We start from the raw sequence: 27,409 nt of genomic DNA, 5'->3' as shown, positions 1-27,409 counted from the left end.
GACATGGCGAGCTTTCTCGGTCTAGAGAAAGTTAAGTTCGCCTTGAGAGGTTCACTATCGGGGTTCGCCCTGAGGTGGCAGCCATTCATTGACTTCTTCACGGAGAATTAACCGTCAGCAGGGGGGGTGCTTGGGTAGAGTAGAGTATGGGGTGGTTAAGACAGGGCCTTGCGAGAATGGAGTTGTGGTGTGTACTATGCGTTATTTGCTTCTCTTTTTTGTACAGTACAATGTCATTGTTTTATATGCCAAAAATACCTCAATAAAATTGTTTATTAAAAAAAAAGAATTCAGATAAAGAAAGATGCATCCATTGTCAAAGCCCAAGTGGAAAGGTAGGAGTCGCATGACCTCCTAGTGAGAAGAACAAGTTATATTGTCTTGCTGTGCTGCCAATCAGTCTGCCATCTTCCATCTCGCAAGCACCAGCTCAGAGCAACGGCTTGTTCCAGGTGAATGCTTACTCCCCATCTACAATGTTTCTACTGGAACTTCTCAACTTCTGTACCAGTGCCTGCAAGACTAATGATTAATTCATCTCTACGTGCCTATGCCATCATGGGATTCATCGAGATTGGAAAAGTGAAATATCCAGTATCCATTTATAAGCCTGCCAATCTCTGTGAAAGAACACATCACTGAACTTTGATTCCATAATCTGTGCTCGCATGAAATAATAATTCTTTATTATGTGGTCTTTGTAATGTAAATCTTTCTTACTCTGACCTTCTTTCCATGTACGAGTGAAATGGAGGCTACCTTGCGGCCTTCCTCTCATGTTTGAATGTATGCTCATAAACTAACCCTCTGAGTTTACCATATCTCGAAATTGCTGTGGAGTTATTAATAAATACTGGACCACCACAAAGCTGAGGGGTTGAGAAAAAGGGGGAAATCACAATCAAACACTTTCTGTTTATGGTACCATTCTATTAGATCATGGTTGATGTTTTTGTGTTTTGAGTTCCACATTCCCATCTACCCCCGATGAACTTTGATTCCATTGCCTGACAAGAATCTATCTACCATAGAAACATCCACCTCCTTAGGCAGAGTTTCAGAGAAGCACTCCTCTCTGTGAGAAAAAAAAGCTTATTTTTCTCTGTCCCAAAAGGGCGGCCCCTAGTTTTAAAACAATGTCCCTGGTTCTGAACTCACCCACCAGAGGAAACATCCCTTCCATATTAACCTTGTCAAGTTCATTCAGGATCTGAAATACTTCAATCAAATCACCCCTCGCTCTTCTGAACTCCAATAAAAACAAAGCCCAGTCTGTCAAACCTTTCATAAGACAACCCACTCATTTCAGGCATGAATCTTGTAAACTACCTCGGAACCATCTCCAATGCAGTTACATCCTTCTTTAAATAATGAGACCAAAACGGTGCACATTATTCAAGATATGGGCCGGGATTCTCCGCGCCCCCCCCCCGCTAGGTCGGAGAATCGCCGGGGGGGCTGCCCCGACGCCGGCTGCCGGATTCCCCAGTGCCGGTTGTTCGGCGTGGGCGGGAATCGCGTTGCGCTGGGCGGGGGGCCGTTGGCAGTGGCCCCCTGGCGATCCTCTGCTCCGCGTTGGGCCGAGTGGCCGCCCGTTTTCGGCCAATCCCGCCGGCGTAAATAAAACAAGGTCCTTACCGGAGGGACCTGGCTCTGCGGGCGGCCTGCGGAGTCCTCGGGGGTGCGCGGGGGGATCTGGCCCCGGGGGGTGCCCCCCATGGTGGCCTGGACCACGCACGGGGCCCACCGATCCGCAGGCAGGCCTGTGCCATGGGGGCAGTCTTTCCCTCCGCGCCGGCTGCTGTAAACGTCCACAATGGGACCTCAGCCCTGTGAGGCAGCAATGCTAACCACTGCGCCACCGTGCTGCCCGGTAATCTCTAACTATTGCACCAATACCATCCTTAATTCACAGTGCTACCCCTTTACCTAACTTGCTACTTTTCTTGAATATGATATACCCCATAGTATTCAAGACCCAATCCTTGTCATCCTAAGCCAGGTTTCCCTAATGGCTGACAGATCTTTATTTTACTTCAATGTGCCTATCAATTTGTTTATTTTGTTATGAATACTATAAGACTATAGGAGCAGAATTAGGTCATTCGGCCCATCGAGTCTGCTCGGCCACTCGATCATGGCTGATAATTTTCTCCATGCACATATACTATACACATTCAGATACAGAGCTGTTAATTTTGTCTTTTTGTTATCTTTGGAACATCCAGTCTTGACTGTTGGTGTATTCTTCAGAGTAAAGAAGTCTTGATGCAATTGCGTACAACCTTGATGAGATGGCACCTGGAGTATTGTGTAAAGCTTTGGACTCCTTACCTAAGAAAGCATATGCTTGTCATCGAGGGTATGCAACATAGGTTCACAAGGCTGATCACTGGGAGGCGGGATTATCCTTTGCGGAGAGATTGTGGAGGCTTGGCCTATATTTGCCGGAGGTTACAAGAATGAGAGGTGATCACACTGAAGCATGCAAAATTATTTTGGTGTTGGACAGGGTGGATGGAAGGATGTGCGAGGATCTTTTTTATCCCTGGACGGGGCGATCTAATATCAGAGGACACAGTGGCCTGTGGTTATCTGGCCTAACATCTCTTTATACAGCTCGTATCATATTATGGTTTAGAATGCCTCGGTGAGGCACCTTGGGATGTTTTATTGCATTAAAGGCACTAAATAAATAAAAGTGGTTATTGTTGTCTATTGCTATAAAAGACAAAAATAAAGGAAATCTTGATTGCTGACGGTGTCTTCAAAGTCCCTCAGTTGCTCTGCTAATTTTCTGCCTGGATTATAAAATTCATGGATTATTATACCGCCAATAATGAGACGTAGTATTGAGGAAGCAAGGGGGCTGCAGAAGGACTTGGACAAGCTAGGAGAGTGGGCAATGAAGTGGCAAATGAAATATAATGTGGAAAAGTGTGAGGTTATGCACTTTGGAACGAGGAATTTAAGCATACACTATTTACTAAATGGGGAAATGCTTCGGAAAGCAGAAGGGACAAAGGGACTTGTTCACGATTCTCTTAAGGTTAATTTGGAGGTTCAGTCGGCAGTTAAGAAGGCAAATGCAATGTTAGCATTCATGTCAAGAGGGCTAGAATACAAGACCAAGGAAGTACTTCTGAGGCTGTATAAGGCTCTGGTTAGACCTCGTTTGGAGTATTGTGAGCTGTTTTGAGCCCCGTATCTAAGGAAGTATGTGCTGGCTTTGGAAAGGGACCAGAGGAGGTTCACAAGAATGATTCCTGGGATGAAGAACGTGACATATGAGGAACGTTTGAGAACTCTGGGTCTGTACTTGTTGGAGTTTAGAAGGATGAGAGGGGATCTTATTGAAACTTACAAGTAACTGCGAGGCCTGGATAGAGTGGACGTGGAGAGGATGTTTCCACTTGTCGGAAAAACTAGAACCAGAGGATACCATCTCAGACTAAAGGGACGATCCTTTAAAACAGAGATGAGGAGGAATTTCTTCAGACAGAGGGTGGTGAATCTGTGGAACTCTTTGCCGCAGAAGGCTGTGGAGGATAATTCACTCAGTGTCTTTAAGACAGAGATAGGTAGGTTCTTGATTAATAAGGGGATCAGGGGTTATGGGGAGAAGGCAGGAGAATGGGGATGAGAAAATATCAGCCATGATTGAATGGCGGAGCAGACTCGATGGGCCAAGTGGCGTAATTCTGCTCCTATGTCTTATGGTCTTATATCCATTAGAGTACACAAAGGAGATAATTTTCTCAGAGCTTCTCATGTGCAGTAGCAGCAGGCAGTAGAGCGGAGCTGCTGATTTGGCTTTTGCGGTGGAAATTTGCATACGTCCGTGTGCTCACCCTAAATCGAAGGTGTACCTGAGCAAGAGACCCTAGCTGTTCAAGTGAAGGCAGGCATACAGCAGAGGGCAGTAGAGCAGAGCTGCTGATTGGCTGTTGCAGGTGAAATTTGCATACGTCCGTGTGCTCACCCTAACTTGAAGGTGTACCTGAGCAAGAGACCCCAGCTGTTCAAGTGAAGACAAGCATCCAGCTGAGGACAGTAGAGCGGAGCTGCTAATTGGCTATTGCAGGGGAAATTTGCATACGCCCATGTGCTCACCCTAACTTGAAGGTGGTTTGTGGAGCAGCTGTTGTCAAGTGACACTTAAACCCGAAACACTTCTTCAGTGTTTCCCTCCCTACCCCCTCCTCTAACCAAAAAAAAAACAACCGCTGTAAAGATCAAGAGGAAGGCTCAAGGGCAGGTAAAATTAGAAAGAATTTGAACCGTGACGTCACAGCCTGCAGGTGAGGGATTGGCTGGTGACTGGTGAGTAGTTTTTCTTTTATTTTCCCTCAGGTGTTATCGTGCGGGGCGCAAAGGTTGCTGAGTGAGTGCTTGCTGAGAAGGGGAGTGAATAACAGGTAAGCTCTTTCTTTCTTTTTCTTTTTTTATCTAGAGGGGATGGGAGGGAATGTTCCTCCTGCAGAATGTTTGAGGTGAGGGACGCCATCAGTGTCCCTGCTGATTTAATCTGTGGGAAGTGCACCCATCTCCAGCTCCTCAGAACACGTGTTAGGGAACTGGAGCTGTAGCTGGATGAACTTCGGATCATTCGGGAGGCAGAGGTGGTCATAGATAGATGCTTCAGGGATGTAGTTACTCCGAAGAATAAAGATAGATGGGTGATGGTGAGAGGGGCTGGGAGGAAGCAGTCAGTACAGGGATCCCCTGTGGTCGTTCCCGTTAGTAACAAGTATGCCGCTTTGGATACTGTTGGCGCCCCCCTAACAAGGGGTAAGCCATTGGGTACAGGTCTCTGGCACAGAGTCTGTCCCTGTTGCTCAGAAGGGAAGGGGGGAGAGGAGTAGAGCATTAGTCATTGGAGACTCCATAGTTCGGGGGATAGATAGGAGATTCTGTGGGAACGAGAGAGACTCGCAGTTGGTGTGTTGCCTCCCAGGTGCCAGGGTGCGTGATGACTCGGATCGTGTTTTCGGGATCCTTAATGGGGAGGGGGAGCAGCCCCAAGTCGTGGTCCACATAGGTACCAACAACTTAGGTAGGAAAAGGGATAGGGATGTAAGGCAGGAATTCAGGGAGCTAGGGTGGAACTTAGATCTAGGACAAACAGAGTTATTATCCCTGGGTTGTTACCCGTGCCACGTGATAGCGAGACGCGGAATAGGGAGAGAGAGGAGTTGAATGCGTGGCTACAGGGATGGTGCAGGAGGGAGGGTTCAGGTTTCTGGATAATTGGGGCTCATTCTGGGGTTGGTGGGACCTCGACAAACGGGATGGTCTACACGTGGACAAGAGGGGGTACCAATATCCTGGGGGGGAAATTTACTAAGGATCTTCGGGATAAACTAGTTCAGCAGGGGCTTGGGAACCTGAATTGTAGCTCCAGTATACAGGAGGTTGAGAGTAGTGAGGTCATGAGTAAGATTTCAAAGTTGTAGGAGTGTACCGGCAGGCAGGAAGGTGGTTTAAAGTGTGCCTTTTTCAATGTCAGGAGCATCCGGAATAAGGTGGGTGAACTTGCGGCATGGGTTGGTACCTGGGACTTCGATGTTGTGGCCATTTCGGAGACATGGATAGAGCAGGGACAGGGATGGTTGTTGCAGGTGCCGGGGTTTAGATATTTCAGTAAGCTCAGGGAAGGTGGTAAAAGAGGGGGAGGGGTGGCATTGTTAGTCAAGGACAGTATTACGGTGGCAGAAAGGACGTTTGATGAGGACTCGTCTACTGAGGTAGTATGGGCTGAGGTTATAAACAGGAAAGGAGAGGTCACCCTGTTAGGGGTTTTCTATAGGCCTCCGAAAAGTTCCAGAGATGTTGAGGATGGGATTGCAAAGGTGATTCTGGATTGGAGCGAAAGCAACAGGTTAGTTGTTATGGGGGACTTTAACTTTCCAAATATTGACTGGAAACGCTATAGTTCGAGTACTTTAGATGGGTCCGTTTTTGTCCAATGTGTGCAGGAGGGTTTCCTGACACAGTATGTAGATAGGCCAACGAGTCGCGAGGCCAGATTGGATTTGGTACTGGGTAATGAACCAGGACAGATGTTAGATTTGGAGGTAGGTGAGCACTTTGGTGATAGTGACCACAATTCGATTACGTCTACTTTAATGATGGAAAGGGATAGGTACATACCGCAGGGCAAGAGTTATATCTGGGGGAAAGGCAATTATGATACGATGAGGCAAGACGTAGGATGCATTGGATGGAGAGGAAAACTGCAGGGGATGGGCACAATGGAAATGTGGAGCTTGTTCAAATGCTGTTTGTCATTTTTATAAATGACCTGGAGGAGGGCATAGAAGGGTGGGTGAGTAAATTTAGATGACACTAAAGTCGGTGGAGTTGTGGACAGTGCGGAAGAATATTACAAGTTACAGAGGGACATAGATAAGCTGCAGCACTGGGCTGAGAGGTGGCAAATGGAGTTTCATGCAGAAAAGTGTGAGGTGATTCATTTTGGAAGGAATAACAGGAAGACAGAGTACTGGGCTAATGGTAAGATTCTTGGCAGTGTGGATGAGCAGAGAGATCTCGGTGTCCATGGACATAGATCCCTGAAAGTTGCCACCCAGGTTGAAAGGGTTGTTAAGAAGGCGTACGGTGTGTTAGCTTTTATTAGTAGAGGGATTGAGTTTCGGAGCCATGAGGTCATGTTTCAGATGTACAAAACTCTGGTGCGGCTGCATTTGGTGTATTGCATACAATTCTGGTCGCCGCATTATAGGAAGGACGTGGAAGCATTGGAAAGGCTGCAGAGGAGATTTACCAGAATGTTGCCTGGTATGGAGGGAAGATCTTGTGAGGAAAGGCTGAGGGACTTGAGGCTGTTTTCGTTAGAGAGAAGAAGGTTAAGAGGTGACTTAATAGAGGCATACAAGATGATCAGAGGATTGGATAGGGTGGACAGTGAGAGCCTTTTTCCTCGGATGGTGATGTCTAGCACGAGGGGATGTAGCTTTAAATTGAGGGGAGATGAATATAAGACAGATGTCAGAGGTAGGTTCTTTACTCAGAGAGTAGTAAGGGCGTGGAATGCCCTGCCTGCAACAGTAGTGAACTCGTCAGCACTAAGGGCATTCAAATGGTCATTGGATAGACATATGCGTGATAAGGGAATAGTGTAGATGGGCTTGAGAGTGGTTTCACAGGTCGGCGCAACATCGAGGGCCGAAGGGCCTGTACTGCGCTGCGCTGTAATGTTCTATGTTCTATGTACTGCAGTAACCTCAATGGTAGTTTACTAAGGACGTGGAGAGACCACACCGAGTAAAATAAAGAACTTTGATTTACTTACAATACACTTCTCGGTAGATCCCTACCGGGTCTCATTATGGTCCGTCCGTACCTTATAGGTCGGCTTTTTAAACAATGCTACATGGAGTTTCCCCGCCACTCTGCGGCGGGACTGTACTCGGCGAGGACCATGGGGAAGATAATCAACCCAACCCATAAGTCCCATGTGGGATATTAGAGGTCGCTCAGCAAATATTCTGTTCAGTTGTCCATTTGGACATCAAAATGAAATTTTGGTGACATATTCTGAATTTCTGGTGAAGGTAAGAACATTCTTCGTCAGTCACAGAAGCCCTGAGGAAATCAAGAGACACAATCTCACCTGTCTGTTTCCTGGCAGGCTTTTCATCAGTTATTATCTGGTTACGGCACCAGAGTATGGAAACATCAATGCCTCGCCGTGGATGAAACACATTGCATTTCTTGACAGAACTCCGCCTTCATTTCACGTTTCTCTTACCTTTCTCGAGGCATCTGGTGGTTGGGGTTGTGACGGCAGCGAATGCTGAGGATGAAGAGCTTGCGGGCGGTGCGCTGGATTTTTAGCTTCAATGTCTCCACAGAGCTCTGTAGCATTTTGTACCGTGCCTGGAGATCCCAGTCGTTGCCCCAGAGCTGATGGACACTCCCCACCATCAGGAAATGCGTGGTGGGCAAACGTTTCAAGAACGACTTGAACTCATCTAGAAGAAATGGGACAGGCGGACGTTAAATGGGAAGTTCTTCAATGACCCATAAGAATGTCTATCCTATGGGCGGGATTTTTCACACGCCAAACGCACACCCCCCCTCCCACCATTGGCCGGCAGCGGGATCATCTGGTCCCGCAATTGTCAACCAGTTTTCCTGTAGTCTGCACCGTCCCACCCACCCATCCACTGGAAGGTCCTGCGGGCAGAAACGGCCGGAAAACTCTGGCCTACTTTTCTGATTCTGAAATGAACTGATTTTAAACACAGTGCTGAGGATGTTGCCTTACTCGAGATCTGGTATTTTCATGCTGTGACTTTTTGGTGCAAAGCTATTATGTCGGGATGCAAATCAAGGTTACGTCGTAAATGTAGCCAATTGTTGGAATTTGTAACAGCATGTTAACATCATGCCAATCATAGGAGTGGCACATATTCCAGGCTCATTTTAAAACCTTACCATCATGCCAAAGCAACTGCAAGTGTTAAGTGCAATCTCGATACTGCGCCAGATATACGATTATTACAACGAGACTCTGGGTGCCTTTGATAGGAGAGATCTTGAAACCATATAGTTACAAAATAATGAATATTTATTGACAATTTGCTGAGGTGGACTTTATCAAGACTCCATTAAAACCTTCAACCCTCATTATCTGACATCACTTACAGTCACTGCAACAATAGGCATAATAGCTGTTAACCCTGATAGAGGTCTGTCTTTACTGGCAGCCACCTTCCAATGCGGAGTCTCAAATGCTATGATGTATGTTCACCATTTCAGACCTAAGACACAAATTCCAACTGGCTTGTTACAGAGCCAGTAGTTTCCAGAAATCAGTTATTTTGTTTCCCTCCAAGGTTTGCCTGACACGAGCCATGACTGGGCATTTAGGAGCACAGACTATCAGTGTCTTAAAACCGGTAATCTTGGGACTGAGGCCATGTCGGATTTCAGATCTTGCCAGATTTTGGGTCAGGCCATTTGGGTTAAGTTGGGTGGGTCAAGGATCACTCAAAGCTTGGCAATAGGTCAACTTGCAAGTGGCGAAGGGGATAATTGGTCTGGCGCCACACTGTGTAAATGCAGCACCTAGCCAAATTGTCCAGGTAATTTTTTATTTTATTTTACACTATTAAAATTGACGTATGGCATACTCTAAATATGTCCAGTTTTCAGACAGCTGGATATACTATACTGTGCTTCCAGATTTCGATCATCCTCCGTCTGCAATTAGAGAGCATGGGCGGGATTCTCCGCAATCGGCGCGATGTCCGCTGACCGGCGCCAAAATCGGCGCAAATCAGTCCGGCATCGCGCCACCCCAAAGGTGCGGAATTCTCCGCATCGTGAGGGGCCGAGCCCTCAGCTTGAGGGGCTAGGCCCGCGCCGGACCGATTTCCGCCCCGCCAGCTGGCGGGAAAGGCCTTTGGTGCCCCGCCAGCTGGCGCGGAAATGACTTTGCTGTGCGGCGCATGCGCGGGAGCATCAGCGGCCGCTCACGGCATCCCCGTGCATTCGCAGTGGAGGGGGTCTCTTCCACGTCCGCCATAGTGGAGACCATGGCAAAGGCGGAAGGAAAAGAGTGCCCCCACGGCACAGGCCCGCCCACGGATCGGTGGGCCAGGCCACCGTGGGGGCACTCCCCGGGGCCAGATCGCCCCACGCCCCCCCCAGGACCCCGGAGCCCGCCCGCGCCGCCTTGTCCCGCCGGTAAGAGAGGTGGTTTGATTCTTGCCGGCGCGACAGGCAATCCAGCAGCGGGACTTCGGCCCATCACGGGCCGGAGAATCGCAGGGGGGGCGCCAACCGGCGTGGTTCCCACCCTCGCCGAATATCCGGTGCCTAAGAATTCGGCATCCGGCGGGGGCGGGATTCAAGCCAGCCCCCGGCGATTCTCCGACCCGGCGGCGGGTCGGAGAATCCCGCCCCATGAGTGCATTCATGGCCGGGCACTTCATCATAGAACCATAGAATTATAGAATCAGTGCAGAAGGAGGCCATTCGGCCCATCGAGTCTGCACTGGCCCTTTTAAAGAGCACCCTACTTAAGCCCACACCTCCACTCTATCCCCGTAACTCAGTAACCACACCCAACCTTTTTTGTACACTAAGGCCAATTTAGCATGCTCAATCCACCTAACTTGCACATCTTTGGATGCCTGCACTTGCCTTGACATCTTTCTGGGACTATCGGTCTCTTGCTGATCAGCTCAACCGCAGCTTGCACTGGTGTCAACTGTGGCTTGAGGAGGGGGTAGCGCTCCTGTTAGGAGGTTGAGTCAAGATCTATTCCGGAGGCGTGAGCGCACAATCCAGGTTGATATTTCTGTGTAATACTGAGAGAGTGCTGGACTGTCTGAAGTGTCATCTTTGAGATGAGATTTTAAGCCATGGCAATTGATTCTAATGTAGATGTATGAGATCACATGATCCAGTTTTAGAGCTGGGGAAGTCGGCCCAGTGTCCTGACCAGTCTATATCCCTGAACCAACACTCACTATAAACAGATTTCCGAGTAATTGACCGACGGAATCTTCCAGTCCCACCGATGGCTCACCCCCGCCCTGACAACGTGGGATGCATTTGAGGGGGAAAGCCCTTTGATAATTGCTGGACCAGAAGATCCTGATGCCAGCCAGTGACCGACCGGCTCCACTATCGTGAAACACGAGGCGGGTTGCTTGGAAAATCCAGCATATTTTGGGCGGGATTCTACGGCTGCGCCTGCCCGGTGACCCAAAATTCCCACCCAAGGTCAATGTACCTTTACATGGTCCGCGTCCCGCCGTAGCGATCTTGCGGCAGATGGGGCGGAATAATCCAGCCTATTATCTCTTTTTTGGGATCCAGCTGCATGCGCACTAGGTCAAGCAGTGATGACTTGTCCAAAGTATTTAATTGACTGCAGAGAGTTTTGAAATATTCCAAGATCATGAAAGTTTCATTGCAAGTTTCTTCTTTCTTCTATTTACAGTGTGTTTTTCTTTTAACACTAATAATCCCAAGGATGAAAATGGCAGCAGCTTGCGGAAGTGAATACAGGTATCGAATCCCTACAGTGCAGGAGGCCATTCGACCCATTCGAGTCTATGCCAATCCTCCGATAGAGAACCCTATAGAGGCCCACACCCCCACCCTGTCCTCGTAGTGCCATCTAACCTTTGTATGCTGAGGGGTAATTTAGCATGGCCAATCCACCTAACCTGCAATTTTTGGACTGTGGGAGGAAACCAGAGCACCCGGAGGAAACCCATGCAGACACGGGGAGAAAGTACAAAATCCACACAGACCATCACCCAAAGCCAGAAGAGAACCCGTTCTGGCGCTGTGAGGCAGCAGCGCTAACCATTGTTCCACCGTGCCACATGTGTAAAGAAGCAGATTTTGAGGAGAATTGATGAAGCTTTTGGGACAAGTGAAAAGTAGACAAGGTGGTTATAAAGAAACACTCATGTCCGAGGCTGAGCCCAGGTGGGGAACCATGGGTAGGTTTTCCTGTCCCACTACGGTGCACAATGCAGGGTATCAAATTTTTGGATTTATTCTGCTTACAATTTCTGAATTCATTGTTGAACGGAAAAGATGTCAGAACAATTATTCCCGCCCCTGAATAGAGTGTTATGATCAATTGTGGGATTTTAATTGCTGCCCCAAGTCCGATCGGGATAGACAAGGGATGGAACTTGGTGCAAAACGTCACGAGGGAACGTCAGCCTTTGCTCAATTTGTGAACTGCACTTTGAAGCCAATACATCATTTGAAACGGAACAAAAAGACAAAAATCAAGCACAGTGGTCATTAAATGAAAGGCTCTGCCACTTAGAGATTTTTTTTCTTGCAAAGGCTTGTTACTTGGAACGAATCCAGAAATGTCACAGCTTCCACACCTTTCTGTCTGCTGGCTACTGTGACATTAGTGAGATTACTGCGACATTCAAGTAAGTGAGGTGAAAAAGCAAACTCTTGCAGTGAATGCAGAAAGAATTGCCAGTGTGAGAATCTGGAAAGTGTCTTTGTTCTACTAGCTCTTGCCCCTCTGAGATGTGCGATATGCAATTTTTCAAACTGTGCATTTTGTATCCTTTGTTTCATTTACCTGAAGTTTCAAAATCTTTATAAGCCGCGTTCCAGGCCTCGGAAAGTCCTGCCAGTGTATTTTCCATGAGCTGGATGTCGGTGATAGGACAGTTGCACTGCGGAAATTCCATTGCACATTGACAAGCACACTGGCTGTTCCTGCAGATGTATTCACCCTCTCCATTGCACATAATGTAGCTCAGAGCTGACTGCACAAACTTCTCCCTCAGGTAATCAGGAAGAACAACCTGGAGACCTACAGAAACAGAAAGCACAGGGAAGGCTTTATTGATTTTATTCAAATTCAGTCCCCCGTCACCAGAATACAAAAGCGCTGGTCAGCTTCGCGATGCAAGGCTTGCAGTGCAGTACTCAAAAATAATACCTCATCTTCTTTAACAGCACAATTCTTCAGAGCAATTAGGTTCCACAAAAGGACTGAATATTCCAGGAAACAAATGGCTGCAGAACAGGGAAATTAAATCTGCACAAGATTAATTTGAGCTCGTAGGAAGACGGCGCTTGGTAAGGGGGCGCTTATTTATATTTGTAAAAATCTGGCTCGTGATTGGAGCACTATTATAGTTTGAGTTCCTGCAGTGCTTTCCCCTGTTAGCGTGCTATAGGAAGGACTAACGGACTGGGAAATTTTAATATGTCTCATTAATCTCTCTCTCGCTCGAAGATAGTTTGAACAAGATGCATATGTTGCGGCAAAACTAAGAAGCTGCCGGTGTGGGAAGGAATGGCCAGTTGCCTCAATAATTGAGGAAAGGTCGGCAACAAGAATTCGCTGTGTTAAGGCTAATGGGGATGACAGTAAACTCTCTTTGTTCGCTGCTCCCAGAAGCGTAAACAATATCCAGCAACCTCCAGTGAGGCATGAGAAGGAACAGCCTTTGCTGATTGTGGGATCTATGTGTCTTTAACTATTTCCTCCTATATTTCTTCCATTCTTATCACCCGTTTCTTAAAATGTAATTCCCAACTCACCCAACAATGACAACCAAATGCTGCTGTAGATCAGAAAGAACTTAATCTAAGAGAAATGTAAGAATTATGGTTGAAACGTAAAGGTTAATCTGGACACACTCACTGGATACTTTGATACAATGGGCAGGACCCCTCCTCCCACTCTCCCCCCACTCTGCAGAGGGTTCCCCGGTGGCGGAATGGCTCACCTTTGGCCGTCGGTAGGGTCTTCCGGTCCCGCCGATGTCCACAATGTTTTGCGAGGTACCCCTGTCCCGCTGCCAGTGAACCTGAAGCGGGGGTTCTCCTTTAGCGGGGACCAGAAGATCTCACCAGCAGGAAGGGTCAGCAAATCCAATGAGTTGGATATTACTGTGTGGTATCATTTATTCAGGTTTTCAGGTAATGTTGGGAGTTTGCTTGTCCCAAGTCTGCAATAAGCGGGTTAGGCTGTTTTTTTTCCCTTAGAGCAGAGAAGGCTGAAGGAGGACCTGATTGAGGTGTACAAAATGTTGAGGGACATATGGAGGGTCGATAGGGAGAAACATTTCCCCTTCGGAGTGCGGTCAATCACGAGGCGGCATAGATTTAAGGTAAGGGGCAAGAGATTTGGAGGGGTTTTAAGGCATGATCGGCACGTTCCTCGTAATATCAGACATTGGCATTGGATTGAATTAGATAGGGTAGTCAGCATTCGAAACGAGAAGTGGTTTGAGGATCCAAACCAGCATACGAGTCTCTGAGGGTAGTAACCAAAAATAGCATAGAGCCACAAACATCATTTGGTTCCTTGGTTAAATCAGAAGTACGGGATAATTGTAATTGCTTCCAGGGTAAAATGAAGTAGTGAGGAAAACCGGTGTGTCAAAACGGGATTGACCATTTCCTCGTGTCTAATGTAGCGAGAAAAACCAGTGCAGCAAAACAGTGTTGACCGTTTCCCAGTGTAGTGAGAAAGCCAGCACAGAGAAACAATGTTGACCATCGCCCTGTATCTGGTGTAGTGAGAAAAAAAGAGTGTGTGTGTGTGTGGAGAGAGGGGGGGGGGGGAGGGGGGGGGGGTGATTTCACTATAATCTGATAAAGTATAAGTTTTAAACAACTGATCCTGAGTTGGACTGCTGACATTGCATTGGAAACTCCTTACAAAGCTTAAAGATTTGAGGTTTGGTTCCCAAACTGCGAAGGTTTTTTTTCATTTTTGAAAGATTTGACTGTAATTGGCATAAATTCAAACTGCTGAAAGTTTTCTGTGTAAAAAAAAAATGGTTTAAAAAGTCTGCTGTCAAAACATGAAACCCTGAAGAAACTAAACCTGCTGGAAAATCTCAGCAGGTCTGGCAGCATCTGTAGGGAGAGAAAAGAGCTAACGTTTCGAGTCCGATGACTCTTTGTCAAAGCTAACAGACAGAGAATGTGGGGAATATTTATACTGTGGAGTGAGAATGAAAGATGAGTCACAGCCACAGAAACCCAGGGAAACCGGGTGCTAATTGGCCACAGAAACAAAGGAGAAAGAGTGCCAATGGCAGTCCCCAGAGAGAACAAAAGATGTGAAGGGTGTCGGGCGGGATTCTCTGACTCCCCGCCGGGTCGGAGAATCGCCGGGGGGGGGGGGGGGGGGGGGGGGGGGGGGGGGCGCGGTGTGAATCCCGCCCCCGCCGGCTGCCGAATTCTCCGGCGCCGGGGTCTCGGCGGGGGTGGGAATTGCGCCGCGCTGGTTGGTGGCCGCCAGCAGCGACCCATCCCCCGCCGATTTTCCGGCCCGCGATGGGCCGAGTGGCCGCCCGTTTTCGGCGGGTCCCGCCGGCGTAAATCACAACAGGTCCTTACCGGCGGGACCTGGCTCCACGGGCGGCCTTCAGAGTCCTCGTGGAGGGGTGGGGGGGGAGGGGGGGGTCGGGGCACACCGATCCGCGGGTGGGCCTGTGCCGTTGGGGCACTCTTTCCCTCCGCACCGGCCTCTGTCAAACTCCGCCATGGCCGGTGCGGAGAAGAACCCCCCTGCGCATGCACTGGGATGACGCCAGCACACATTGGCGCTCCCGCGCAAGCACGAACTCGCGCCGACCGGCGGAGGCCCTTCGGCGCCGGTTGGCTTGGCATCAAGCACTTCTGCGCCGGTTGGCGGGCGCCAAACACTCCGGTGCCGGCCTAACCCCTGAAGGTGTGGAGGATTCCGCACCTTCGGGGCAGCCCGACGCAGAGTGGTTCACGCCACTCCTCGGTGCCTGAGTGGCCCGCTCCGCCGGTTCGCGGAGAATCCCGCCCATCATCTTTCATTCTCACTCCACAGTACAAATATTTCCCACTTTCTCTGTCTGTTAGCTTTGACAAAGAGTCATCGGACTCGAAACGTTAGCTCTTTTCTCTCCCTACAGATGCTGCCAGACCTGCTGAGAATTTCCAGCATTTTCCCTTTCGTTTCAGATTCCAGCATCCGCAGTAATTTGCTTTTAATCCCTCAAGAAATTTGGCAGGAATCCAATTTTCGCCAGATTTAAGGAAGACAGCTCGACAACACTGCTATTTGAAACTGGGATCATTTTAAAATTGTAATGAAGTCAGGCACAATAATTTCGCGGGTTACCTTTGAGAAAATAAAAATTGTTGAAGGGAAAAAAAGAAAGACTCAAAACATGTTAATGCCTGGAATGAAATAGGAATATTTGGTTTCAAAGATATTATGAGAGTACTCTATTGGGCTGTAAAATCTCTCTAGACAAACTGACTAAGATAAGATGGTAACGATAACAGTTGCAAAGCGGTCTGAGGGAAGAGGAAATAAAGTTAGGCGAAAATGACACAACATTCAAGCCTTTAAGAGAGCTGAATTTGATAATCTGGCCACCACCTGAGACACAGGAACTGTACAGGGTGAGATACTCTAATACCGAGAGCCAGAGAACGCATTGCCATGAAATGGTTAGGATGACCTAAAGAATAAGAAAACATTTTTAAACCATCAAAGCAAAACTCGGAGAGTATCTTAAGGTGATCATGGCCAGAGGGCTGGATTCTCTGGTCCCCCAGCCGCATTACTCAGCAGCTCAGCAATCGCTGGGAGTGGGATTCTCTACTCCTCCCACTTGTCAATGGGATTTCCCATTGAAGTCACCCCTGTGCTGCCAGGAAAGCCAGGGGCACGGGTGTGCTGCCAGTGGGATAAAAAGAATCGCAATGGCCGGAGAATTCATTAACATAAAGGTCAAGGAGGACAGAAAAAAAACGTAATAACAATTCACTGCAAGATGGATTCAGGTAAATGGAGAATTGGGAAAAGGATGGGAGGATGCGTGAGTGACTATATTAATGCGTCTGTGAGCTACATGACCGCAGGAGTAATGCAACGACCACAGGCAGAGTTGTGCGCCTCGCAAGGGAACAGCCTGGAAGTGAAGATACTGGGCCATTGAAAGATAGGATAAGAAGATGTGGTGTACAGTTGTTTAGACAGCTTAAGGAATTGAGGTCTGAGTTGGGGTAGAACCAGGGGTGTTGCAGACTGCGAAAGAAGTGAGGGGGAGGTTCCCCGAGGGCATGCCAGAAGTAAGGGATAATAGTTATGGGAGCAGTCGAGTGATCTGGATCTACCCCTCAATGGAAAGGAGCTTATTGGGTGACAATGACTCATGACACATGTGTAGATTTGGAAGCAGTAGTCACAGGTGAACCGTATCTCACAGAATTTTCCTGCCATCCACATGTTCTGCAGTTGCGGGGGTCGGGCCTCCAGTGGCTGGCGGCGGGATCCTTTGGTCCCCTCATGTTTCCCACTGAACGCACCCCTCAACGCTGCGCAAACCGTGGCAGACCATAAGATTTCCGCCAGAGTGAATGGCCAAAAAAAACCACCCTGTTTTTCTGTCAGCAGGAAAGCAGCATCTCCATTAGCCATTTTGCTTCAGATAAATCCTGAGAGCAATGGAAATCTGGAGGACAACAGCAGCAGTCAATAATAGCAGCAGCATGGTAAGCGCCAACCATGAACATCAATAAAGCCACCTGTCTGCATCCAGGACAGTATCTGCAGCTACATAAAGGAGGGAGCAGAGAATGGATAGGAAAAAACCAAGCGTTGGAATTTCTGACAGGTTTTTTTTAAATATAAAATTTAGAGTACCCAATTATTTTCTTTCCCAATTAAAGGGCAATTTAGCATGGCCAATTCATCTACCCGGCACATCTTTTTGAGTTATGGGGCCTGGATCAAATCTGGGTCCTCGACGCTGTGAGGCAGCATAGATCATAGAATTTGCAGTGCAGAAGGAGGCCTTTCGGCCAATCGAGTCTGCACCGGCTCTTGGAAAGAGCACCCCACCCAAGACCACACCTCCACCCTATCCCCATAATCCAGTAACCCCACCCGACACAAAGGGCAATTTTGGACACTAAGGGCAATTTAGCATGGCCAATCCACCTAAACTGCACATCTTTGGACTGTGGGAGGAAACCGGAGCACCCGGAGGAAACCCACGCACACACGGGGAGAACGTGCAGACTCCGCACAGACAGTGACACAAGCCGGGAATTGAACCTGGGACCCTGGAGCTGTGAAGCAATTGTGCTAACCACTATGCTACCTGTCATAATATGCACCCATGCACATCATGAGGTTAAAGCAGGCAGTGACAGACACCCAGGTGAGCCAATCAATGTACAGAACAGAACACGACCAATCACAAGACAGGACACCAGAGGGGGACTTACACCTATAAAACACACGAGGCATCAGCACTCTGCCTCTTTCCACTGGTGATAGCTATAGTGATAGTCAGGGTGTACAAATCATTCAACACTTCCAACACGTGGATCAGAGCTAGTCTGGTCTAGATAGTTAGCTTTAGTTTACTTAGTGTAGTAGAGAGTCAACCCACAGGCAGCTGTGTGTTTTGTTGCTAGAGTTCAATAAATCTTTTATTGAACCAACGCCCTTGTTTGGTGTATACTTGATCAGTTAATTGAATCGTGTGCAATCGTGTTACACACTATCATGCTGCCCTGCAATGCAAACTACTGTGCCATGCTGTCGCCCCTAGAATTTCTGACAGAAATTACCACCTGTAGTTATCGTGTTACTCAGTTTATATTATCTAAAAGGGGACATGCTGACTCAGGTAACATTGTTCCAATCTTTTACACAGATGACACGGCTGGAAATGTGGACATAAAAGGAGTGGGTCAATTCTGTCATCTGTGGCCAACATTATGAGAACATTATGGCAGGATAAATTAATTTACCCCCGTTTATCTGGGAAATGTGAGCAGAGGGGTAACATTATCAAGAGCATTGTACAGATGTTATTAAACTTGGTTACAGCAGTACAAATTTAATTTGTCAACTTGCAGCTATCAGAAACCCGCTCTGTGCCCAGCCACCCCGAATGGGATAATTTATAGTGGGAAACCCAAAGTGATATTACATGCTGTTACAATGGTTATGCTGCAGGCGACCTACAATTTCACCAACTTAATCCTGACCTTACTGACTGATTGGGGAAAAACGTAAGATTTCCATGCCTGAGAAGCCGGTGGACTGCGATTCACAATGCAGAGAACCAAAGAAAGTTGCAGTGATAGAAGATCAGGGGAAAGTTAAACTAGAGGGGTTAAAAATCATTAATATGACTGACTCACAACTTAGGGGGAGGGCAGGTGACACGTGGGTTCAGGACTTGATAGATGATGTTAAGAAAGTTATTGAAGATATGGGGCGGGATTCTCCGGTCGGCGACGGCGAAATCGGGTTTGCGATTGGCCGGGGATCCCAGTTTGCGCCGAAATCAGGGACGGGGCTCTTTTTCCGATGCTCCGCCCCCTTAAAAGTGACGTACTTGAAGAGTACGACGCACGCCATTGGGACGACCTCAGGACGTCACCTGAGGCCCTCCCCCGGTCACCTGAGGCCCTCCCCCGATGCTCCACCCCTGATGGGCCGAGTTCCCGATGGCGCGGATCACTTATTTTGTGGACCTCACGTGGTGGCTGCGGAATGTGTCCAGCGCTGCCACAGTCGGAAGGGGAGGCCTTCCGTTGGCGGGGGGGGGGCTTTGGCGGGTGCTTCAGGGAATGGTGGGGGGGGTGATCCGGGGATGGCGAGGGGGGCTACTGGGGGACATTATTTGGCAGGCTGGGTCCGCGTGCAGCCAGCACCATGTTCTATGGCACGGCCGTCGCAGGCCATCAGTGTGCGCATGTGCGGCCACGGACCCGGCAATTCTCCAGCAGGTATTCGCTGCTTTACGCTGCGTGGCTGCTGGCCCCCACCAGGCAGAGGATCGGTGCAGCTGTTGCGCCGTTTGTTCTGGTGTAAAACACCACTGTTCCCATGCTGGCGGCAGCACTTATTCTGCCCATGAGATTTGGTACTGCACCTTAACACGTATCAGGCTTTAGAGAAATTAGACTACATCAACATACAGGAAATGACAGGATTTAGTAACAAAAACAGAGAGAATGCTGGAAAAACAGAGCAGGTCTGGCAGCATTGGTAAGGGGACAGAAAAAGAGCTAACAGGCGGGAATTACTGACTGTTCAAGTCGGTGGAAAATTCCGGTCCCACGCCGGGCGCACGGGTTTCCCTCAACAAGGGGTGCTGTCAACGGGAAAACCCATTGACACCTGCGGGGCCGGTATATCCGGCTGACAGGCCGCCACCACTGGCGAAAAACACGCAGAGGGTTGGTCGGTAAATCCCGCCCCATATTTCGAGTCCATTTGCCTCTTCATCAGAACTGAAAGAGGAAAAATGAGTTAGATATTATTCTCTATAAGAGGGGGTGGAATAGTTGGAATAGTGAGTAGTGAGAGCTTTGAGAGATTGGGGAAAATTTAAGAGACAGCTGGCCTGGAAGGGAGGGGAGTGAGGTGGCGAAGTTTTATTGAGACAGCAAAACAAATGGCATAAACTTTTAAAAAGGAGATTAAGATGAGGAGAAAGGTCACAGTCTAAAGTTGTTGAACTCAAAATTGAGTCCTGAGGGAGGATGAGATGCTGCCCCTCCAGCTTGCTTCGGGCTTCACTGGAAAACTTTGAATTGTTTTCTAGTCTAACCCACATTCTGAGGGAAGGTTGGTCACCCAGCTTATTTACAAACGGGAGTGGGCAGGTGGAGGTGAGATTGTGTCAAGTTTGAGGCATTTAAAACTGCAACCTCTCACCTACCTCCCACAATCCTCCCTTCCTTCGCGCCCCCCCCTCCAAATTAACTCAATTATTCTTTCCTGATATTATCCTAATATTTTTGTTACCTGACTTGCTGAGTATTTTCGAGCATTCTCTACCATTGCCTTTTGCCAATTGAATATTGGGAAGACTGAAGTCATTTTGGTCCCCGCCACAAACTCCCCTCCTTCACTGCTGACTCCTGCCAACCCCCCCCCCCCCCCCCCCCCCCCCGCCCCACAACCTGACACAATTACCTCTGATATACCTATGGCATCACTAAGACCACCTATTTCCACCCCTGCAATGTTATATGGCACTGCCCCGTCTCAATTCTTCTGTTGCTGAGACCCTCATTTATTCCATTTGTTGCCCCCAGACCCAACTATTCTGATGCACTCCTGGTTGCTCTCTCACATTCTACTTTTGTAAGCTGGAGGTCATCCAAGGCTCCCTTGTCCATGTCCCAACTCGTATCAAGTACCGTTCATTCACCACCTTGTGTGCTTACTGACTCACAGTGGGCTCCAGTTAAGCAATGCTTCCATTTTGAAATCCTTCTTCTCAGTCACCTCCTCGGCCCTTACCCCCACTCTCTGTAATCTTCTCCAGCCCTACCCACCCGCTAAGATATCAACGCACATTCAATTCTAGCTTTTTGAGCATGCCAATTTTAATTGCTCAACAGTTGTGCTTGTTCTTTCAGCTGCCTGGTCCCGAAGCTTAGTATTTCCTTCCCTCAACCCCTCAATTATGTCTTAAACTCGCATTCCTCCTTTGAGACAATCTCTAAAATGGTATTTTGGACGGGTGAGAATCAATGGGCCGAAGTGCTTTCTTCATCCAAATATACCTCATCGGAGGTATATTTCCGATAATATCGGAATTCAAAAACTTCTGTACAGTTCCACTGGGTTGTGAATAGAGGAAAGATAAGCTGATGTTTTAAGTTCAGACCCTTTGCCAGGACTGGATTGATTTAGCCGTCTTGAGATAAGGGCCTATACTAAAAAATATTTCCGATGCTGCCAGGGAAAATAACTGAGACAAAGAACCTGACGTCTCATCAAATAATCTCGGGATTCAGCTTGCCTGATAGATTGCCATCTAGTAAGTGAGCGAGCCATCCATTATGTACTGAGTCTTGCCTCAGATTTTAGTCGCATTTTGTCCGATTCCACTCGCGTGAAGTGCCTCGGGATGTTTGACTGCGTTAAAGGTGCTTTTTAAATGCAACTTCTCGTTGTCGTTGAAACCTAGCTTTTTGACTAAGCTTTTGGTCACCTGTCCTATGTGGCTCAATGCCAAAATGTTGTCTTGCTAGTGTAAAAGTAGGGCCTCTACATCCGGCAATAACCATCTTGGATTGTGCGTGGTTGGGGTGTCGGGTTTGGCAAGGGGTGGGGGGAGGGGCGCATTGGAAACATGGACTAGATTACTGTTACAAATCATCACTTAATGATTCACACTGGACAGTTTCAGGGAAGGGGAGAGGTCAGCACAGCTCTCTTGTTGAACACCAGAATGATCATTTATCATAATAATAATCTTTATTGTCACAAGTCGTCTTACATTAACACTACAATGAAGTTACTGTAAAAACCCCTTCGTCGCCACATTCCGCAGCCTGTTCGGGTACACAGAGGGAGAATTCCGAATGTCCAAATTTACCTAAAAATACATCTTTTGGGACATGTGGGAGGAAACCGGAGCACCCGGAGGAAACCCATCTCATTTGCATGAGATAATGAAGGAGTGTTGGTTGGAAAATTGTAGCTCAGTGGAAATCAGTTCCTTCAGGGAGGGAACTCTGGGGGAAATAGAAACCTTTCCCTTGTTTCATTGTGGGTTTGAACTGTGGGTTTTGAGTGAATTAAAATGTTGCCCTCTCATGTCAGCAGAACCCATGGATGAGATCACAGCCATGTAGTCTATCTTGGATGGCGGTACTTTTTTTTTGCAAATTACTTTCCTGAGTGTTAAACACTCTGTATGCATTAGAACTTTTGAAGAAATAGCATAGATGGAAGCTTGTAGGAAAATATAATTATTTTGATTTGCCAGAAGGGCAGCATTGGAGTGCTTTTATTTTTCAGGCTCACATAGTGAACAGTTAGGCCAAGAAATGAAACATGGGGTTACTTCAAAAGGCCTCAGGTTTTAAATGAATCTATATTTTTCCGCTCTTATTTTGTTAACTCTTATATCCCTGGCAGGTTTCGGGAAACTCAAGGAGCTCTAAAGAAGTGTCCGATTTGATTTCAAACATTAACTCTATTTCTCTCTCTCCCTGAGATGCTGCCATATTTGCTAGGTACTTCCAGCACTTTCTGTTTTTCATTTCAGGGAAGTCTTTGCCTTGCAGCAACTGAGCTATCATAATGGTGAAACAGGGTGAGGTTTACTGACCCTGACATCGGTGGGCTTCGTTACGGGGAGAGTCGGGAAAATGTGGAGAGCCATTAAAACCCAAAGGCTCTCCAAATTTTCCTGCCCTACCCGTGACGATGCCCACTGCTAGCAGGAAAGGCAAATCCTGGCCTTGAGCATGAATGTCACTGTAATAAAGTTACTCAACACCAATAGATGAACTTTAAAGTAACAATTCAATGCTTAAACCCAGGGACCAAACCTGCGACCTTTCAGGACTGCATTTCTTCAGAGTTCGTTTTGTTCTAATTTGGTAGGCGGGATTCTCTGGTCCGCCAGCCGCTTTTTTCCGGTGCAGCGCGCATCCGTCGGCAGCGGGATTCTCCGTTCCCTCAGCCAGCCAATGGGGTTTCCCATTGTGGTCACCTCATGCCGTCGGGAAACCTGCGGGCTTGGGTGCGTTGCCGGGGTACTGGACGATCCCGCCGACGAAGAATTCCGCTGGGTGTTTTTGAATTGGCACCCCTTTGGCCCTGTTTCCAGTGCACTTTAAAACAGTAATACCATAAGACATAGCAGCAGAACTAGGCCATTTGGCCCATTGAGTCTGCACCGCCATTCAATCATGGCTGATATTTTTCTCATCCCCATTCTCCCTCCTTCTCCCTATAACCTCTGATCCCCTCATTCACCAAGAACCTATCTTTCTCTGTCTTAAAGTCACAGTGACTTGGCCTCCACAGCCTTCTGCGGCAATGCGTTCTATAGATTCACCACCCCCTGGCTGAAGAAATTCCTCCACATCTCAGTTCAATGCTTAAACCCAGGGACCAAACCTGAGACTTTCTGTACTACATGACTTCAGAGATCTTTTTGCTTTAACTTGGTGTTTTTGAATTGGCACCCCATAGACCCTGGGCGTCATTCTCCGACCCCCCGCCGGGTCGGAGAATGGCCGTTGGCCGCCGTGAATCCCGCCCCCGCCGAAGTCTCCGGTACCGGAGATTGGGCGGGGGCGGGAATCGGGCCGCGCCGGTTGGCGGGACCCCCCGCTGGATTCTCCGGCCCGGATGGGCCGAAGTCCCGCCCAGAAATTGCCTGTCCCGCCAGCGTAAATCAAACCTGGTATTTACCGGCGGGATCAGGCGGCGTGGGCGGGCTCCGGGGTCCTGGGGGGGGGGGGGGGGGGGGGGGGCTCGGGGCGATCTGACCCCAGGGGGTGCCCCCACGGTGGCCTGGCCCGCGATCGGGGCCCACCGATCCACGGGCGGGCCTGTGCCGTGGGGGCACTCTTTCCCTTCCGCCTCCGCCACGGCCTCCACCATGGCGGAGGCGGAAGAGACTCTCCCCACTGCGCCTGCGCGGGAAACTGTCGGCGGCCGCTGACGCTCCCGCGCATGCGCCGCATTTCCGCGCCAGCTGGCGGGGCAACAAACGCCATTTCCGCCAGCTGGCGGGGCGGAAATCCCTCCGGCGTCGGCCTAGCCCCTCAATGTTGGGGCTAGGCCGCCAAAGATGCGGAGCATTCCGCACCTTTGGGCCGACGTGATGCCCGTCTGATTGGCGCCGTCTTTGGCGCCAGTCGGCGGACATCCCGCCGTTGGGGGAGAATTTCGCCCCCTGTTTTCCAGTGCATCTCAAAATATTACTACCAGAGTTCCTTCGTTTCTAATTTATATTCAGTATCATTTGTCCTCCTGCTCTGTTACCTTCAATTCCTCAGTTCCTCCCAGAAGGAAAGTGGTGGCACAGTGATATTGTCACAGGACTGGTAATCCAGAGATGCGCAATAATGTTCTTAGGGCGTGGGTTCAAATCCTGTCATGGCAGATGGTGAAATTTGAAGTCAATAACAAAAAGTCTGGAATTAATGAAACCATTTGATTGTTGTAAAAACCCATCTGGTTTACTAAGGGAAGGAAATACAATAACAATAATCTATATTCGTGTCACAAGTAGGCTTACATTAACACCGCAATGAAGTTACTGTGAAAATCCCCAGTCGCCACACTCTGTGCCCACTGGTTATTGACCCCTCTATTAAGGGGAAAAAATTCTTCCTCTCTACCCTATCCATGTCTCTTTTGTACATATCGATCAGGTCCCCACTCGGCCTTCACTGCTCTAAGGAAAACAACCCCTGCCTAACCATTTATGGACTGAAGACAGGAGGTGATCTAGTGGATACATAATAGAGGTATTCCAAAGAATGAAGACTAAATAAGAGGAAGCTCTTTGCACTGGCTCGAAGGTTGGTAGCACAGATTTAAGATAATTGGTGAATGAGCGAGAGTCGAGGTGAGAATATCTTTTACGCAGAGAGTTGTAATGAACTAGTTAAAGAGTGCTGAAAGCAGATTCAATTGGGCCTTTGAGAAGTGAACTGGATAAATACTTAAAAAAGGAAAACAATGTAGGGTTATAGGAAATAGCAGCAGAGTGGGATTAAATGGAAGGAAAGACCTGATACCGAAACAATGGCCTTCTGCCTAGCTGCAAGATTCTATAATTCAATGATTTTAACTTGTAATTAGATAACTTTTATAATATAATAATCTCTATTGTCACAAGTAGGCTTACATTAACACTGCAATGAGGTTCCTGTGAAAATCCCCGAGTCGCCACATTCCGGCACTTGGTCAGATACACTAAGGAATAATTCAGAATGTCCAATTCACCTAACAGTGCATCTTTCGGGACTTGTTAGCACTCGGAGGAAACCCACACAGACACAGGGAGAACGGGCAAACTCCTCACAGACAGTGACCCAAGCCGGGAATTAAACCTGGGACCCTGGAGCTGTGAAGCAACTGTGCTAACAACTGCGCTACCATCATTGTCACATCATTTGACCAACAGTGAACTTGGAAAGCTGGATTCTTTACACTATATTAAACATAGAGCAATGATAGGACCCAGCCGATAATGTTGAAGTAGGAGGTTGCTCCAACAAGTGTTCAAAATAAATCCAACAGTTTACAAACAAGTAATAACTCATTTTAATGCTGCTTATTTATTTATGTGTTTATTTCATTCATTAATTAATTTATTTCCTCCTTTTTAAAAATAAATTTAAAGTACCCAATTCTTCTTTTTTTTGGTAATTAAGGGGCAATTTAGAATGGCCAATCCACCTACCCTGCATATCTTTGGGTTATGGAGGTGAGACCCACACAGGCACGGGAAAAGACTGCCTATTGGTGATTTTTTACTTTTCATGATTACCTTTATCCATTCTGCCATTGTCAATTCAAAACTGATTTCTTGGGAAGAGCTCTGGGACGAGTCAGCTTAATTATGAGGAATCTGCAAAGCACAGCAGATAGACAGACTTCGGGGTGTTCTCAGTTCAAATTCTCGTGCTAATACGGTTTCCTCCAAATATTCTGAGTCAGCAAGTTCTCTGAACCCAATTCCCTGCTTAAATAAAACAACTGCCCAATAAGCATTGCCCAGAAGAAAGGCTGAATTTAATAAAAGAATGTGCAAGTTAATTAAATTCTCTACATATTAGAAAATTGCCTGCGGTGTGCAGATTGTTAGTTGCTGAATAGTGTCTTTCTTATACACAGGATATATGTTATACATGATAGTGACTAAGGAGTTGTTGCCGATTTCAGAAACTCATTGTATAGATTTACCTAGCTACCAAAGGGTGCGAACATGCTGTGACAAGTGACCGATGAAAATTGAATAGGATATATTGATATAACATTTTGCAATGTTTTGCATGGTGGCACAGTGGTTACTCCTGCTGCCTCACAGGGCCAGTGACCTGGGTTCGATTCCGACTTTGGGTGGCTGTGTGGGGTTTACACGTTCTCCCCATGACTGCGTGGGTATCCTTCGAGTGCTCCGGTTTCCTCCCAAAGCCCAAAGATGTGCAACTTAGGTGGATTGGCCATGCTAAATTTCCCCTTAATGTCCAAAGATGTGCAGGTTAGCTGGGGTTATGGGATTGCGAGGATGGGGTAGGGGATTGGGCCTAGTTAGGGTGCTCTTCAGAGGGTTGGTGCAAACTCAATGGGCTGTATGGCCTCCTTCTGCACTGTAGGGATTCAATGGAAAGCAGCGGTAAAAATCATAACATGTAAGCAAACCTTTGGAGTGGAGGTTTGTCCCCTGCAAAGGATTCTTTTATAAAATGCAGACATTTTAAAAGAGGGGGTAATGCATTTCCACGATAAGTCAGTCATTCAGTGTAAACTTTTCTAAACATCCATCCATGAGACGTAAGCTTCACTGTCTGAGCCAACATTTAATAGCCAAAATGAGTAGCTTGTGAGCCCATATCATGGGGCATTTAAGAGTCAACCGCATTGTGGGTCTGGAGTCATCTGTAGGCCTGACCAGGAATGAATGGCATATTTCTTTCCTTGAATGACATTGGTGAACCAGATGGGCTTTTTATGACAATCCACAATGGTTTCAAGGTCAACATTAGACTTTTAATTCCAGATTTCCTTCATGAATTCATATTGCCGTGGTGGGATTCGAACTCGGGTCCCCAGATGTTTACCCCGGGTCTCTGGATTACTACAACAAAGACGGAAAATGCTGAAAAATCTCAGCAGGTCTGACAGCAACTATGGAGAGAGAACAGAATTAATGTTTCAAGTCTGGATGACTCTTCACCAGAGTGAGAGACATTTGGAAATAGGTGGCGGGGGGCTGGTTAGCTCAAATGTTGGGGTCTGGTCCGCTATCCTAACAATGCAATTCCAGCTTAATATCCCTGTTCTTATGATCTGTGCCATGGCCGATAAAGATATTCTTTCTTGACCATTTTATCTACCTGTCTTTCTACCTTCAGGGGT

At 47.8% G+C, this 27,409-nt stretch overlaps 1 protein-coding gene across 4 annotated transcripts in view; it reads right to left on the bottom strand.

Annotated features, from left to right (window-relative positions):
- brinp1 (bone morphogenetic protein/retinoic acid inducible neural-specific 1) overlaps positions 1 to 27,409 on the bottom strand; it is a 511,248-nt gene that overhangs the window by 34,722 nt on the left and 449,117 nt on the right. For all 4 annotated transcript variants that reach the window (XR_011937622.1, XM_072488231.1, XM_072488232.1 and 1 more), the window contains 2 exons: positions 12,104 to 12,340; positions 7,775 to 7,997 (listed from right to left, as the gene is read on the bottom strand). Coding sequence is in view for 3 of the 4 variants with exons in the window: in XM_072488231.1 (XP_072344332.1) it covers positions 7,775 to 7,997; positions 12,104 to 12,340 (460 nt within the window). In the remaining variant the exon portion in view is untranslated. The remainder of the gene's footprint in view (positions 1 to 7,774; positions 7,998 to 12,103; positions 12,341 to 27,409) is intronic.

This window comes from Scyliorhinus torazame, chromosome 22 (assembly GCF_047496885.1).
Source record: "Scyliorhinus torazame isolate Kashiwa2021f chromosome 22, sScyTor2.1, whole genome shotgun sequence".
In the NCBI taxonomy this organism is placed as follows: Eukaryota; Metazoa; Chordata; class Chondrichthyes; order Carcharhiniformes; family Scyliorhinidae; genus Scyliorhinus; species Scyliorhinus torazame.
Note: the sequence above shows the minus strand (reverse complement) of the source record. Positions and strands in the feature narration are given on the sequence as shown.